The 16,605-nt window shown below is 42.6% G+C and overlaps 1 protein-coding gene across 6 annotated transcripts in view; it reads left to right on the top strand.

Annotated features, from left to right (window-relative positions):
* Window positions 1-16,605, top strand: part of DOCK1 (dedicator of cytokinesis 1) — a 645,511-nt gene that overhangs the window by 180,022 nt on the left and 448,884 nt on the right. For all 6 annotated transcript variants that reach the window (XM_053305327.1, XM_053305329.1, XM_053305326.1 and 3 more), the window contains exons 26-27: window positions 10,496-10,641; window positions 15,748-15,843. In XM_053305327.1, coding sequence (XP_053161302.1) covers window positions 10,496-10,641; window positions 15,748-15,843 — 242 coding nt within the window. The remainder of the gene's footprint in view (window positions 1-10,495; window positions 10,642-15,747; window positions 15,844-16,605) is intronic.

Below are 16,605 nucleotides of genomic sequence, written 5' to 3'. Positions count from 1 at the left end.
GCTCTCAGGCTCACATTACCACCAACGTCTCTGAGGAGGGTTGGGGCGCTCACGATCTTCATGTAAATGATCATTGGTTCAGAGAAGAGGCAGACTAGCATATCAATTATCTGGAAATGATGGCGGGTTTTCAAGGACGTAAAGCATTTCCTTCCAGAGATCAAACGACAACATGTACAAATTATAACAGACAAAACTACAACTATGGCATATATAAACCATCACGTCGGGACGGGGTCACACATCCTCCTGGCCCTGGTGTTGGAACACTGGCACTGAGCATTACAACATCATATCCATATGTCAGCAGTGCATATCAAGGGTCTCAACAATGGTTTGGAGGACAGTTTGAGCAGGATGCAGGCACTCTCCCATGAATGGAAGTTACAAACAGATGTGCTTCGAAGCATTTTCCAAAGGTGGGGGAGACTTTGCATAGACCTGTTTGCGAGTGAACACAATTTCTAATGCCCGGTGTACTACTCCAGGGCAGCCTGGGGTGGGAAAGAACTCTGTGCACCTGTCCAGGAAATGATTCTTCTGGCTTCCCCTTCACACGGCATAGTTATCACAATAGAAGGGGAGAGTGCTTCACCTGGATATGCAGAGGCTGTGGCGGATCCAACCCACTAGCCCAGGGAGCTGAGGGAGGTTCTCATGCCATGTAGAAAGCCTTCCAAAATGACCTCTTACAGTCCAAAGTGGAGTCACTTCACTGAATACGTGAGGACTCTGGGTGATATGGATTCTTCCTCTGTGCTGGTGCCCTAATTTTGTCACATCTTCTGCTCCTCAGAAGATCCGGGCTATCAATGTCCTCAGTCATGGTCCACCTGGCTGCCATATCTGCCTTTTGGACTGCCCCAACAGCAACCCCTTCCTTGTTTGCCTTACAAGAAATGAAGCAGTTTCTAAAAGGTTTGGCCTACCTTCACCCAAACTCACCTTCGATAGCCCCATCATGGGACTTACCACATGTCTTGTCAGCCCTTACAGGTAAGCCCTTTGAGCCTATGGCAACTTGCTATCTCCATTTGCTGACTCTTTAAGATGGTGTTTCTGGTCACCATCACTTCTGCTCAAAGGGTAGGGGAGCTCTGAGCCTTATGTTCAGACCTACTTTGCCTCATATTCCAGAAAGAATACAGTAGGTGGTTTTGAGAATAGATGTTTCCTTCCTACCAAAGGTGCTCTTGACCTGTCACGGGTCATCTCTTTACCAATTTTCTTCCCAAATCCATTTTCAGAGGAAGAGCATAGGTGGTACACCTTGGATGTTAGAAGGGTGTTGGTCTACTATATCCAATGTACAGTGCCCTTCAGGGCTATCTTAACTCTGTTTGTGACATGTGGTGCACCACGTAACGGTCAGAGAACTTCATCACAGTCCATCTCAGCCTGGATAGTGCATGCTATTAGGTTTGCGTATCAGGTAGTGAGGTTAGAACCTCCCGCTTCTCTGAAGGCCGGTTCCACCGGGGCCACGGCTTTTGTTCGGGGGCTTATGCTCAACACCATCTGCTAAGTTGCAATATGATCTTCACCTACCTCCTTTATAAGACATTATGTCTTGGATGTCCTGGCTCGCAATGACTGGGTGTTTGGGAAAGTGGAGGGGAATAGAAGAAGTAATGTTGGCAGGTCAGCAGGCTGTTCCAGGGGAAGGGTAGCCAGAAATTTAATAGCGGTCTCCCCTTCCGGCTGTCCTGCCAGCTCTTTGATCTCAGCGAGCACTGCCAAAAACCCACATAGCTTTCCCCTGCTCCTCTGTAATGCCAGGTCAGTCCAAAATAAATCTGAACCCATCCATGATTTGATAATGGATGAAGGGGCTGACCTGGTATGTATTACCGAGACTTGTTTGGAGGAGGCTAGTGGTCCAGTTTGGTCCCAGCTTCTCCCTCTGGGATATTCTGTAGAGGAGCAGGTGAGGGGACATGGGAGGGAGGTGGGGTGGCTGTGGTCCATAAAGATAACAGCTCCCTTACCAGGGTCCCTGTCAGGGTATCTGACCATATTTAATGTGTGTACTTGAGTTTGGGGACCAGGGATAAATTGGGACTTGTGTTGGTGTACTGATCGCCCCGCTGCCCAGCGGAATCCCTTACTGAGCTCACAGACTTGGTCGCGGAACTCGCGTTGGAGTCTCCCAGACTCTCGGTGCTGGGGGACTTCAATGTTCATTTCGGGACCAATCTGCAGTTCGGGAGTTCATAGCGGCCATGACAAATATGGGCCTATCCCAAGTGGTCTCTGGACCGACGCATATTGCAAGTCACACGCTTGATTTGGAATTTAACTCTGATCAGGCTGGTGTTCCATGGGTGGGGACTCCTGTGATTTCCCCATTGTCATGGACGGACCACCATCTGGTTAAGGTTGGACTTACAACCACTTCCCACCTCTGCATGGGTGAGGGGCCCATTAGAATGGTTCGCCCAAAGAGGTTATTGGATCCATTAAGATTCCAAGAAGCCTTGGAGGGATTTAATGTTGGCTTTGCTGGTGATCCTGTTGATGCCTTGGTTGAGAATTGGAACAACTTGCTCACCAGGGCAGTAGACACAATTGCTCCCAAGTGTCCCCTCCGACCCGCTTCAAAATTGGCCCCTTGGTATACAGAAGATCTATGGGGGCTGAAGCGGCAAGTTAGGTGACTGGAGCACAAGTGGAGGAAGACTCGACTTGAATCTGACAGGTTGCGACATAGAGCACATCTAAAGATCTATGCTCAGGCAATACATGCGGCAAAGAGGCGGTTCTTTTCTGCCTGTATTGCCTCTGCGAATTCACGTCCAATGGAGTTGTTCAGGGTTTTGAGGGGATTAGTATCTGCCCCCCCTCCCTTGAACCAGAATTTGGAGTAATCAGTTACCCTCTGTGATGTGTTTAAAGAGTTCTTCACAGATAAAATATCTCAGATTCGGGCCAACCTAGATGGAGACTCCACAGTTAATTTGATGTCTGAGCTGGAGGTGCCCAATGACTCCTCTTATGTGATTCGACTGGATCGGTTTCAGTTTGTGATTCCTGAGGATGTGGACAAGCTGCTTGGAGCGGTGAGGCCTACCACTTGTTCTCTTGACCCTTGTCCAACATGGCTTGTTCGATCTAGCAGGGAGGTTGTTGTAAACAGCCTGGTGGATATCATAAATGCTTATCTGAGGGAGGGCAGGATGCTTCCTTGTCTTAAGGAGGCAATCATTAGACCTCTTCTAAAGAAACCTGCATTAGTTCCCTCAGAGTTGAGCAATTATAGGCCTGTTTCCAACCTCCCATGGCTGGGCAAGGTAACTGAGAAGATGGTGGCCTCTCAGCTCCAGGCGGTCTTGGAGGAAACTGATTATCTAGACCTATTTCAAACTGGTTTTCAGGCGGGCTGTGGGGTAGAGACTGCCTTGGTCGGCCTTATGGATGATCTCCAATTGGGACTTGGCAGAGGAAGTGTGACTCTGTTGGTCCTCTTGGATCTCTTGGCGGCTTTCGATACTATTGACCATGGTATCCTTCTGGAACGTCTGAGGGTGTTGAGGGTGGGAGGCACTGTTTTACAGTGGTTCCGCTCCTACCTCTCAGATAGATTCCAGATGGTGTTGATTGGAAACTGTTGCTCTTCAAAATCTGACCTTAAGTATGGTGTCCCTCAAGGCTCCGTACTTTCTCCAATGCTTTTTAACATCTATATGAAACCGCTGGGAGAGATCATCAGGGCATTTGGAGCTGGGTGTTACCAGTATGCTGATGACACCCAGATCTACTTCTCCATGTCAACTTCTTCAGGAGCTGGCATATCCTCCCTAAATGCCTGTCTGGAAGCAGTAATGGGCTGGATGAGGGAAAATAAACTGAAGCTGAATCCAGATAAGACGGAGGTACTTATTGTGCAGGGTCAGAACTCTAGAGACGATTTTGATCTGCCTGTTCTAGATGGGGTCACACTTCCCCAAAAGGAACAGGTTCGCAGTCTGGGAGTACTTCTGGATTCACACCACTCTCTGGTTTCTCAGGTTGAGGCGGTGGCCAGGAGTGTTTTCTATCAGCTCCGGCTGATATACCAGCTGCGCCCGTTTCTCAAGATCAATGACCTCAAAACTTTGGTATATCTGCTGGTAACCTCCAGACTTGACTTTTGTAATGTGCTCTACGTGGGGCTGCCTTTGTACGTAGTCCAGAAACTTCATTTGGTTCAGAGCACAGCAGCCAGGTTGGTCTCTGGGTCATCTCGGAGAGACCATGTTATTCCTTTACTGATGGAGTTACACTGGCTGCCAATAGTTTTCCGGACAAAATACAAAGTGCTAGTTATAACTTACAAAGCCCTAAACGGCTTAGGCCCTGGGTACTTAAGAGAGCGTCTTCTTCCTTATGAGCCCCACCGCCCTTTGAGGTCATCTGAGGAGGTCCGTCTCCAGTTACCGCCAACTTGTTTGGTGGCTACACACAGACGGGCCTTCTCAGTCACTGCCCCGAGATTGTGGAATGCGCTCCCTGCTGAGATAATTCAAAACCCAATTTTGGGGTTTTTAATCACTGTAATTGTTTAATTGTTGTTTTAAAATGTTTTTAAATTGTTAATTGTTATTTTGTTTTTTAATTTGTTTTAGCTCTTTACTGTTTTAGTGGTGTGTTTTAATTGTGAACCGCCCTGAGCCATTTTGGAGGGGCAATATACAAATCAAATAAATAAATAAAATAAAATAAAGCAGTTCTGCAGTCACTGTTCCAATAAAGGCTGTGGGTTTTTTGCCACTATTACAGTTCTTTTGTTCCAATAAAGAGGGTTTTTTTGTTGATGCTGCTGTCACAATCTCTCTCTATTCCCATACATATCGGGTTCTTATTACCACGGCCATAGCCTTATCTTCCTGGTCTCTGGGCTCTGCTCCCTCCTCTGATGCTGGCAGGAGCTTGTGATGTGCCCATCTGTGTGGTGGACAGAGATCACTCAGAAGAACTTCAGGTTCTTACCTGTAACTGGGGTTCTTCTGGTGGTCATCTGTCCAGTCACACACTCGCCCGCCTTTCCTGCTGCAGAGCCATGTAGTGATGGACACTTGAACTGAGGAGGAGGGTGCAGAGCACATGACCTAGGTATGGAGAGGAGGAGCCTAACTGGTGGTCTGAGAGAGAAAAATCAGAAAAGCTTGTGAGGTTTGGGATGTTTCTTCATGCAGGCGCAAAGCCCATCTGCATGACTGGACAGATTACCACCAGAAGAACCCCAGCTACAGGTAAGCAACCTGAAGTTTTTCTCAAATAATTTCATAGCACATAATGCCCAGTGATCACATCCTCAGGGCAGGTTAAGAAAATGCCCCTTGTTTCTAGAGCTGTCATCTTTTCACTAAGATGTCACAAATACAGTTCCAGTACTTTAAAAATAAATTTTATGAATCAATTTTCACAGAAACCCATAGATCTGCATACAGATATTTTAAGCTGTCAAACTGGAAAATCTGCTAAGCAGTTTTATAATAATCAAGACCAAGCAGTTTGAGAGCAAGAATACTCTCTGTTCTCGGTATGTATTTGGAAAGGTATTTCCGTACCTTTCTTACTGATAAAGGTGTTGTCTCTTTGATGTGCTATTTCAGAGCATGAATAAACGTACCCTATCCTTTGCTACATGTTGTGTACAATGTACCCAGGATTCCAATACCACAGTTCTAAAGACTGTAATAGGTATTTCCTAGGATCAGTGTATGGAAGTAATTCCTTCAGGCCTCGTAGCTTGGTCTGAGGTGCCCACCTTTTTGCCATGCACCGTGGATGAACCATGTTGTAGATAAAGCAATTTCTAGATTCTAAAATAAGGTACAGTTGCTAGTAGTGATGAATCTTGTCTCATAAGAACAGCCCTGCTGGATCAGGCCCAAGGCCCATCTAGTCCATCATCCTATTACACAGTGGTCTACCAGATGCTGCTGGAAGCCTACAGGCAGGAGCTGAGGGTATGCCCTCTCTTCTGCTGTTACCCCCCTACACTGGTATTCAGAGGCATCTTGCCTCTGAGGCTGGAGGTGACCTGTAGCCCTCAGACTAGTAGCCGTTGATAGACCTCTCCTCCATGAAGTTATACAAAGCCCTCTTAAAGCCATCCAAACTAGTAGACAACACCAAATCTTGTGGCAGAGAATTCCGCAAGTTGCTTATGCATTGTTTGAAAAAGTACTTCTGTTTGCTGGACATACATTTCTTGGCAATCAATTTCATGGGATGACCCCTTATTCTATAGTGTTATGTGTGTGAGAGAGAAATTTCTCTCTATCCACTTTCTCTACACCATGAATGATTTTATATACCTCTATCATGTCTCCCCGCAGCCGTCTTTTTTCTAAACTAAAAAGCCCAAGGTGTTGTAGCCTTGCCTCATAAAGAAGGTGCTCTAGGCCCCTGATCATCTTGGTTGCCCTCTTCTGTACCTTTTCCAGTTCTACGATGTCCTTTTTTAGATATGATGACCAGCATTGTACACAGGACTCCAGGTGTGGCCGCACAATAGTTTTGCTAGTCTTTTGAAGCAGTCAGTTTTTGCTAGTCTGTTAAATCCCCAAACATGGGTTGATAAACCCTTTTCTTCTGTTTACTGTCATCATGAGAACCGCTGCTATATGGTTTTTCCTCCCCTCATCGTTCATCATTGACATGGTTCTCAGAAGGGCAATGGTAGCACGACGCAGAGCAGTAATTTTGATTACAAAACTGTTTGTAGAGGTAAAGTAAAATGATTTTGTAATGCTTCTAAATTGAGCTGGAGTGATCCTTTCAAAAAGTTGAACCATGTAAAAATTTCTTTTCTAGGTGAGAAATGCAAAATGTCTGCCATCAAATTATAATTTTAACACATTTATCTTTACAGATGTCCAAGGATGATGTTATTGGTATATAGGGATACTTGGTATCACGGAATCTGTTTTTGGCAATGTAAAATGTCCACTGAGACTCAAAAATTGTTTGAACTTTCATGAATTATTGTATATAGCTATTTGTTAGTACAGTTAGTGTATACAACGTGACTCTGAACAAACTGAACAAATACCAGTATTGTGGTATTCTTTTACTTCGCGAGTGTTTCTTAAGGGAAAAAAAGAGAATGTGACTCAGAGGAAATGGAGTTTGATGACATCAACATAGGAACATAGGAAGCTGTCATATACTGAGTCAGACCATAGGTCCATCTCGCTCAGTAGTGTCTACACAGACTGGCAGCAGCTTCTCCAAGGTTGCAAGCAGGAATCTCTCTCAGCTCTATCTTGGTAATGCAAGGGAAGGAACTTGAAACCTAGATTCTCTTCCCAGAGCAGCTCCATCCCCTAAGGAGAATATCTTGCACTCCCTTTCGTATGCAACCAGGGTGGACCCTGCTCAGCTAAGGGGACAAATCATGCTTGCTACCACAAAACTAGCTCATCATGGCACATTGATGAAGGGATTCTGTTGCCTCTACCGAAGACAACAAAAGGCCTTATTACCGAGTGCCTAGACATCACAACTTGTGATTTTACAAGTGGATGTCAATGTACTGCAGGTATTTTTGGTGCAACAGACTCGGAAGAATCAGAATCCCTTTTACAGTCCAATACCAAACAGCATATACGATAACAGTTCCAGTAGTACTAACTTAACATTAAATTGTTGTAACAGTGTTTTGTTTTATTTTTGTTGTGTTTATTTTTGTGAACTGCTTAGAGTCTTTGGAGTCAAGCAATATATAAATAAAATAAAAATAAAATGTTGCACTAAATGCAATATACACAAACTGAAATGTACAGCAGTGTATGGATGTGTGGATTGGTGCTGAAATCCACAATAATGACCACGACTAGATGTACACATGCATTTAAGAATTTAAGTTCTATGGTTTATAAAATATTTTAATGATGTTAATGGTGGATGATTTTGCAGTGACACAAACTTGACCCCAAATATCCCTATTTAGTTATATATCTTCTTCAGACTACTGTAAGGGAAAATGTGTTAAAATTCTGTGTGGTAGTGGCCATCTTTTAATTTTTCATCGTTCACTTTGGCTCGCTGCTATCGTCTCACCTCAGCAGTGCTAGAGGGCCGTTACAGAAAGATCCCACTTGCAGAGCTTCAGAAAGTTCCCTGTGGCTCAGAACATATCAAAACTATTGAGCATGTCCTTCTATACTGCCTGTTTTATAGAGACATTTGTGTCACCCTTATTCTCCCATTGCTAAGCAAGTTTCCGGGACGTTCGAGACAATTCTACAATTTTCTATTGCTTTCTGACTCTAACCCTGCCATTACACTTAGCGTTGCCAAGTTCTGTGTGGCTGCGATCGACATCCGTCAGAGGATGATAGGCTGTGAGCCCCCTTAATCTGATTCTTGATGACTCTGGATTGACCTTGCACTTGCCCATGCCTCCATACCTATTGTTTTATTGCACTGTACTGCATTTTATTGCATTTTACTACGTTTCATTGTTTTCCTTTTTTCCTTTTCTCTTTTTATTGCTTTTTACAATTCCATACTCCTCTTTTTATGTTTTCTGGGCATTTCTATAATAGAATATTATAGAATAAAACTATATCACTATATTATCATTATTTTATCTCTTTTAGCTTTGGTAATTTTAGGTTTTTAGCCTATTTAGTTTTAATGAGTATATATCTATTTTACTTTTTAAACTGCAAGCATTCTTAGTTTTAGTCTTTTGATGATAATTACTAATATGTATTTTAACTTTTTAAATTGCAATCATACTTAATTTTAGATTTATCAAGTTATGTACCATCATATCATCATAACATCACATAACATGTAATTTTTAACCGGTATCAATTTTATGCTGGTCTCTAACCGTAATAAAGGATTGATTGAATTTTTCATCCACCTTAAGGCACCAAAACAGCTGTTGACTTTTTATGCCTGTAAAATGGTAATGGAACCCTATTTTTCTTCATTTACTATACTTTACTGCTATCCTCTACTATATGTGATTTATGCTGTCATAGCAGGGTTAACATAAATGTTACTATGTACATATTGACTTTTTTAAAGGTTTCAACTTTTTCTAAAGCTAACCTGAGTATCAAATGATTCATGTTGGCTATGAGTTCTTGTTTCTAAGAAAACAAATGTTAAGAAATTTTTTATTTGTAAAGGATTAGCAACATATGCTATTTATATGAGCTCTTGCTGTTTTAATTCTCATTAAAAGTGTTAATCTATTTTAGCACACACTAATGGCAGAGAGGTTGTTGAGCATAATGTCATTTGTTTAACATGGCCAGCAAAATAATTTAGCCCCATAGAACTTAATGTTCATACAGTAGTTTAAATATACAGTTTCATTGGAGTGCTTGCATTTTGTTTTAACATGGATGTTAGTATCTGTGGTGCACTGCAACAGTTCTGCTTCAGTTGATGGTGCCCTGCTGAACATCTGTTTTAAAAAGATGAATATTTTATTCCTGTACACGTTCACCTGACATTAATCATTGTGGGTTAGATCAGGGCAGCAGAGGATGAACAGATGTTGAAGTATTGCTGCTTGTGATTATTGTCCATACTTATGAGCTATCTTCAGCCTTTGGGCTGTGAACAAGAGCATAATCCTATAGGCAATAGATTTCCCCCGCAAGGTCACTCATTTATCAACTTTGGAAGTGCATGTGACAATAGTTTGATGCTGTCAAACATTTACTCTTCTCCATTTTGTTTAATACCATGTTCAGGTAACCAAGGGAGGGGAAAAGGCATGTGGAGGAAATGTTTAAAAGAGCATCAATGTGTCATTGACAAAGCATATAGGTCACCTGAACTGTGCAAGAACTCACTATAGCTTTAGAAATGTACACAACAGGCATGACTTGAAAATTACTGTGTGAGTGTGTGTGTGGCGGGGGGGGGGGGCGTTTCTAACCAGTGTTTTACTGCTGCCGAATAACCATTTAGCACAGCCTGTATTTCACCACATAACTGGTAATTTTTATTGAAAGGCTACATATTGCTTATAGCACTGGGTTTTACATTGGAACAAGGCAGGTGGTACTGATAGCTAGGGGTTACTTTATGGTAAGAATTGTGAATCTGCTTGTTATGAAATTGATCTTTGGTTCTTCTGAAGCTGGCTTTAAAGGGATGTGAAACCTGTTGTGCTAGCATTAAGTTAAAGCAGGTTCAGATGTGTTTGATGTAGTTTGTGGACCAGTCCAACAAGTCTTAGAAAGAGAAGTGTCACTGTCTTTAGTCGAGCTATTACATACATGTGCAACACTTTTCAAAAAGCAGTTTTAAAATTCTGCAAAGAAATACATGGGCTGATTTGGAGACAAGAAATACTTCATATGTCTCTTCAATAAAAATCCTAAACCACTTTTCTCTAAATCTTTTTAGGGTGAACTTTCAGATGTTTGCTTTCAGTTTGAAAATTTGTTGTATTTCAAGTTTATATTTTTAAAGATATATGTATGCTTCAATATATAACCTGATTCCTTGATTCTACTCCCATTCAATTTTGCAGACTGTAGAGAGATTTTGCTGCCAATGATGACAGATCAGCTAAAGTACCACTTGGAAAGATCAGCTAAAGTATCACAGCAGAAAGACTTGGAAGCCTGTTGCCAGTTGCTCAGTAACATTCTGGAAGTTCTTTACAGGAAAGATGTGGTTAGTAACCCATGGGTATATTTAATACCAATATTTTGGAAGTATTTGGAACTGAAATTACTGCACCTGAAGTTAAAACAGACTGAGTAATGGTTTGTGTGCCACTGGCTTAGAGCTCAATTTGAAAGGAAAAGGATGAACTCTGGTTTTTGTGGGGGCATGCTTTTTGTGGGGAATATAGTTTTATTTTATCCATCCTGTAGTTTGTCAGCTGCTAAGGAGTTTGGAACTGGAATTCGATCCAGGGAACAACAGCAGTTCATTTCTTCATGTCACTCTGGTATCTTACCAGAGTGGGAAGCTTTCTTTCTGTCAAACTTCAGTGTTATTACTGGAGACAGTCAATGGGCAGTCTTATAGCTACCAAGAGTCAGGTGACACAAGGTGCCCATATCATCTAGTCATATAAAGCTGCTAACTTTGGCCTTGCTTCTCATTTCGAGCAAGTCATCATCTCTAAGGTATAGACTGAGCTTTGACTGTTGGTACCCACTGCTCTGCTGAAAGGCCTGACTATATAAACACACAGGCATAGCAAGCTCTGAAGGGGCCCATGTTCAAGAAATGAAGATGTATACATACACCCTTTTGCGGCACTAAAGGCACTGCCCCCCCCCTTTTTAAAAAAAAAACTTTTCCCTCTAACCCCCTTCTGCTATAGAGGCAACAGGCAGAACTGACAGATGCTGAGTTCATTAGTCTTGGGAGGCTCCTGTGTGTTTTTGCTGGAAAAGAATGGGAAGAACTGTAAGAGCAGTAAAGCCGGAACAACAACCTCATCTAATTTTCTCATTGACCCAATGCTGATTAAGGGAAAAAACAAAACAAACTTTGAAGAAGCTGCTACAGGGAATGTGGGTTTTCTAAGAAAAACACAAAGTTCCATTTTTCAGTGCCTCTCTCTGTTGGTCGGATGCAGAAGGGACAAATTTGGTTGTATTATTCATCCTGCCCATGGCTCAGTGAGACTTACTTCTGAGTAAAAATGCCTGTGATTGCACTGCCATCACATTTTTAAAAACAAAATACCCCTCCAACCCCAGCATAGCATCATTCCAGTGGTCAGCGCTGCCGTCAACCTTATGTTCCTTTTTGTGAGCTCTTTTTGGGACAAAGAACCACCTTTATTATTATTTTCTATATAAACTGCTTTGGAAACTTTTGTTGAAATGTGTTATATAACTACCCTACAAATAATCAAACTTGATAACAGGTTTGGCAGCAGAGCTCAGTACAGCAGAGCAGAGCTCAGTGCAGGGAGGCTGGGGCTATGTGGAGGAGAGGGTGGGGGGAGAAAGCTCTGACCTGCAGAATTGGCTGCCCTTTGCTCCTTTAGTGCCAGGCAGCTAGCTTAGCAGAGCTCACCCGGTGGGGGGAGGCTAAACAATTTGGGGGAAGAAAGCTCCGGCCAAGTCCTTCTTTGCTGCCCTGTGCTCTTGCCAGTGTCTATTGCCAGAGTTCAGCAGAGGATGGCTGGGGCAGAGGGGAAGAAAGCTCCTGTAGAGTTTGCTGCTGTTTTTAGCCAGAACTCACTAGCTTTGGCTACAGCTCTGCAGCAGCAGCTGCTGCTGCTGCTTGCCTTGCACTTGTTGATACCACCACTGCTTCTTCCGTCTCCTTCAAGTTTCAGCCCTACCAGCTTGACTGTCCCTCACCCTACCTCCCTCACTGCCTGCCTGCTCATTCACTTTGGCAGGTCAGACTATGGGAGTCAGGAAACTCCCCCAAATTCTATCCATCATCCCTGCTGGCTCTCTGCTTCTAAGGGGCCCACTGAGCAGCTGAATGGGCTGTTCAGAAATGGAGGCTGCCGCTGCCACTGTGCATTTGCCCCGACAATCAGCTCTTTGGTGGCAAGCTTGTGAGTGCCAGCAGCTAGTTGATGGCCCCATTTCCAGGGTCCTCTTCAGTCTGTCTGCGGCTGCTGAGAGTCACTTCCTTTTGTTACCCAGGCACTCGTGACCCCACGGGGGTGCCTGTAACTGGGCACCTTCTCTTGGAGAGCGGGTGGCTCCAGGAGAATGGTGGCTCGTTTTCCAGGAACACAGCCGCCCAGTTATGGGCTCTGCCTCTAGTGTAACAGCCTACTTGTTTCCCAACTCAAGATATGGATCAGTACTTGCTTATCTCTAGACAGCCAGCTCTGATACATCTATACTTCTAGGAGTAATTGAAACCAAGGTCAACCAAACACAGTGAGACATTCATCTAACACAACTACACCCAGGAGTTGAGCTTGCTGTCTTGCTAACATTCCCAGTTATTGTGAGAATAGGAAATGAGCAACTTTGCAATATGGACTTATGAGTTGTTGCATTATACTCTTGCTGCTCTGCAAGTAAGGTCTTTAGTCATTTATGTATGCATTACTTTAATGTTGATTGTAATTACAGTTTATGAGCAAAAAGGTTTAGTTGAACTGTTCAGGTTTGTTTTTTTAAAGTTTCTCTATAGGACATCTTTCCATGCTTTGATTTTGTATTGATAATTGCTGCAATTAAAAAAAAAAATCAAAACTTCTTAACCCCAAGGCTTTATATTATATATGGTTAAATCCAGAATGCTAGATTGATGGTTGGCTTACTTATCAGAAGGTTAAAATACACAGCAAAACCTCATGTTCTATGTTTAAAGAAATCTGTGTAGTGTGGACTCAACCTTCCAAGTAGTTGCTGACATCCAAACTACTCAGTAAGTACTCAAGAGTTACTCTAAAGAACTACTTAAGAACAGCCCTGCTGGATCAGGCCCTAGGCCTATCTAGTCCAGCATGTGGTTTCACACAGTGGCCCACCAGTTCAGGACAACTTCAATCAAGTAATTGAGTCAGAATGCCAGCCAATAAAAACAGCAGTATTTATCTACAATTATTACTCTAACCTGAGGACCTCTGAATTAGGCATGGAGAGGATGTTTGCCCTCTGAATTAGGCATGGAGGTTTCATCGTCATGACAATAGGAAATGATTTACAATTTAAAATACCTAATTAATAATTTACGGAGATGTTTTTCATGTTTTTCACACAGTTCCGTGTGTGGCTGTTGGTAACTGATTTTCTAATTGCGTTTTCCATTCTCTCTATATTTGGAATATGCAAATTTATCAGCATGGTAAGGCTCTTGTACTCATTTGACTTGAGGTTTTGTATGCACCCAGATGGCTCACCACCTCTTAAGGAGTGTTAAGCTAGGAAAGTGTTGTCTTAAATTTCCCTTCTTACAGTCAAGATTGATGAGTTGCCAGTGGTACTGTTTAACCTGATCATGTTCTACGATTCTTAGATAAATGTGGTCTTGGTTAGTACTGTCTACCAGCACGATTTAATATTTTCAGAAAAGGAGAGTTGGTTGAGGTGCACCTTGGGGCACTAGCAATTATCTTGCAATCCTTTTACCTGCTGAGATGAGCAAAGTTGAGGTGCTTCTGCTTAGCAAGGTGGCAGGAGACCTGCTGAGGAAAGCAAGTAAGAGATGAGCTAGCTGAATTGAAAGCTCTCGTTCTGAATATTGACAGAAGCCCACTTCCCAACGAATCATTGGGAACTGAAAGGAATTTTTTTTTGTTATTATTTTAATTATGAACAGAAGAAAGGAAACAGCAAAAATGTAGCTGTGATTAAAACCAAAGACACCAATTTGACTCTCGTTAAGTAGGGGGAAGAGAACATGCAAAGCAGTGACCTGTCTTATTGCCTCTGCTTGAAATTAATTATTATTTCCTAGCATGCTAGTAAAACATGTGGTGCAGCAAGAGAAGTTACATGTGGATGTACGAGACGAGACAATGTGTCTGTCTATATGGAGTACATGTATAGGGCAAAATATTTCTTGAAGGTTTGAACTGGAATAGAGGAATTTCAGGTTCAGTTCACACAGCCATCAATGGCCATCAGTCGAAAGACAGAAAGTCTGTCAATTGAAAAGTGTCTGAAAAGGGGGCAGATTATGTTGGTCTATTCTGACCCATTTGCAACAAGCAAAATGGTATGCCAAAAAATGAACTCTGCTGATTTTTTTTCTAGTTTGGCATGCAGACAGCTCTTTTGACATGTGATATGGCTAAAGTTCTCACAATCATTTTCATGGATATGCTCAATCTGGCAAGAATCTTTCCAGGTTGAAAAAAAATATCTAAAGGAACTGTGTGAACTCACATGTAAGGCATCCAGGCCCTTAGGTGACTTGTCTCAGCATAAAATAAAGATGGGTTAGATGCTGTACATGTGGGCAAGAAAGAATCAATTATCAGCGGTATATGGAGTCACTGTGAATGCACGGCCTTTTCATTGAAATATATTGGATACCAGAAAGTGGTGTCAAAAGCTGATGTCTTTTTAGAACTAATTGTCCAGACATGTTAGAAATTTCAGATATTCATTAAAGGAAATGAAATTGAGGTGTGCACATCATGGTACTATGGAACCAATGGCATGTATGCTTTCCCTGGTCTGTATACTTATTTTTTTTTCTTCATTGCCATTGTATTGTTCGCAGTCTACATCAGTCTGTCTTTTCCCCATTGTAATAGAAGGTTCTGTTTGTTTAAAGCAGTTTAACCCATTCTTTAGCCCCAAGGCTCCCAGAATGGCTTACATAAAGTAGATTTAAAAAGTAAACCATTAAAACAATGACATGAGGTTTTTTCCTTACCTTGATGCTCCTGCTTCTTCTCCTCCTGTCCACAAGACAGATGGTGGTTCTCCTGACCTTTGGAAGGGGAGGAGAGACCCAGTCCCAGCAGTAGCCAGTGGAGATGACAATGGTGACACTTTGCTTCACTGTGCCCCCCCCCCTCTTCATATTGTAGTCTGTGCTTCTGTTGGCCTCTGTGAGGGGAAGAGGAGTCAAGCCCCAGCTGGAGAAGCAGCAGGAGGAGGTAGTGGTGGCAAATACCTTGCTGGCTGCTTCTTTTAGTGAACTTCCATACTAAGCATTGCTTCAGCAATTCAGATTAGTCATTCTAATATATCAGCATACTAAATCAAGAATAAGTTATTCAAAACTGATTGCTGTAAGGATGCTAGTTTAGTAACAAGCTTACTACTTGAGTTGTCTGTAACGTTTGGTAAATTTTGTTGTTGTTTTTGTTTTATGTTTTGCCTTCAGGGGCCAACACAGCGACATGTTCAGATTATTATGGAAAAACTACTGAGGACGGTAAACAGAACAGTCATATCAATGGGACGCGATTCAGAACTCATAGTAAGTGCCGCTTGTCCAAAATCTAAAAACATTATTGCAATTATATTTCATGAAAGTGGTAATCTATCGGAAACCAGCCCCGGGGGTAACTGGTAAGAAATTTATGCAAGATCCTTATTGTGGTCTCAAATGAACCCAATTTAACTTCGTTGTGGCTTCTTCTGAAGAACTTCAGTTGAATTGCTTCCAAAAGTGTAAAAGCTAAATGTGAGGCAGCAAAAATGAAAGTTTTTTGCCTTTACACTAAAAAACAACTTTATTAATCTGTTGTGTAGAATGGAGTAGAAAAACTTTTCTGAAATATTAACAAATGGACTGTGAAGCTTTTTGCAAAAGCAGTCAAGACCGGACTAGGGCAACTAAGCCCAGAGTTGGCTACCTGTGGGACCCTGCGAGAGCCGACCAGCTCCTGGCAGCACCTCAGTAGCTAACCTGCCAAAGAAGCCCGCCTCTTAAATGAGGTTAAGGGAGTGAGCATTCCCTTAACCATGTTTCACCAACAGTCGGTCAGTGTTGGCTGCTTTCAGCCAGTGCTGCAACACTGTCAGGAGGACGCCCATTGTGGGTTTCTTGGAGGCTGGAAAATGGAACCAGGCTAATCCTGTGGGAGCATGAAGCCCACTCCCACCAGGCTTGTAAGGATCATCTGGGGGGAAGGCAAAGTTTGGGAAGCCTTCCCCCCGCCCACCCAGTCGTGAGAACAATTTCCATTTGTTGTAAGAAAGTATGTTGCATTACGTTGTTTTTGACTGCATGAGGACG

Source organism: Hemicordylus capensis, chromosome 3 (genome assembly GCF_027244095.1).
Source record: "Hemicordylus capensis ecotype Gifberg chromosome 3, rHemCap1.1.pri, whole genome shotgun sequence".
NCBI lineage: Eukaryota > Metazoa > Chordata > Lepidosauria > Squamata > Cordylidae > Hemicordylus > Hemicordylus capensis.
This window is presented reverse-complemented; position numbering and strand designations above follow the sequence as displayed.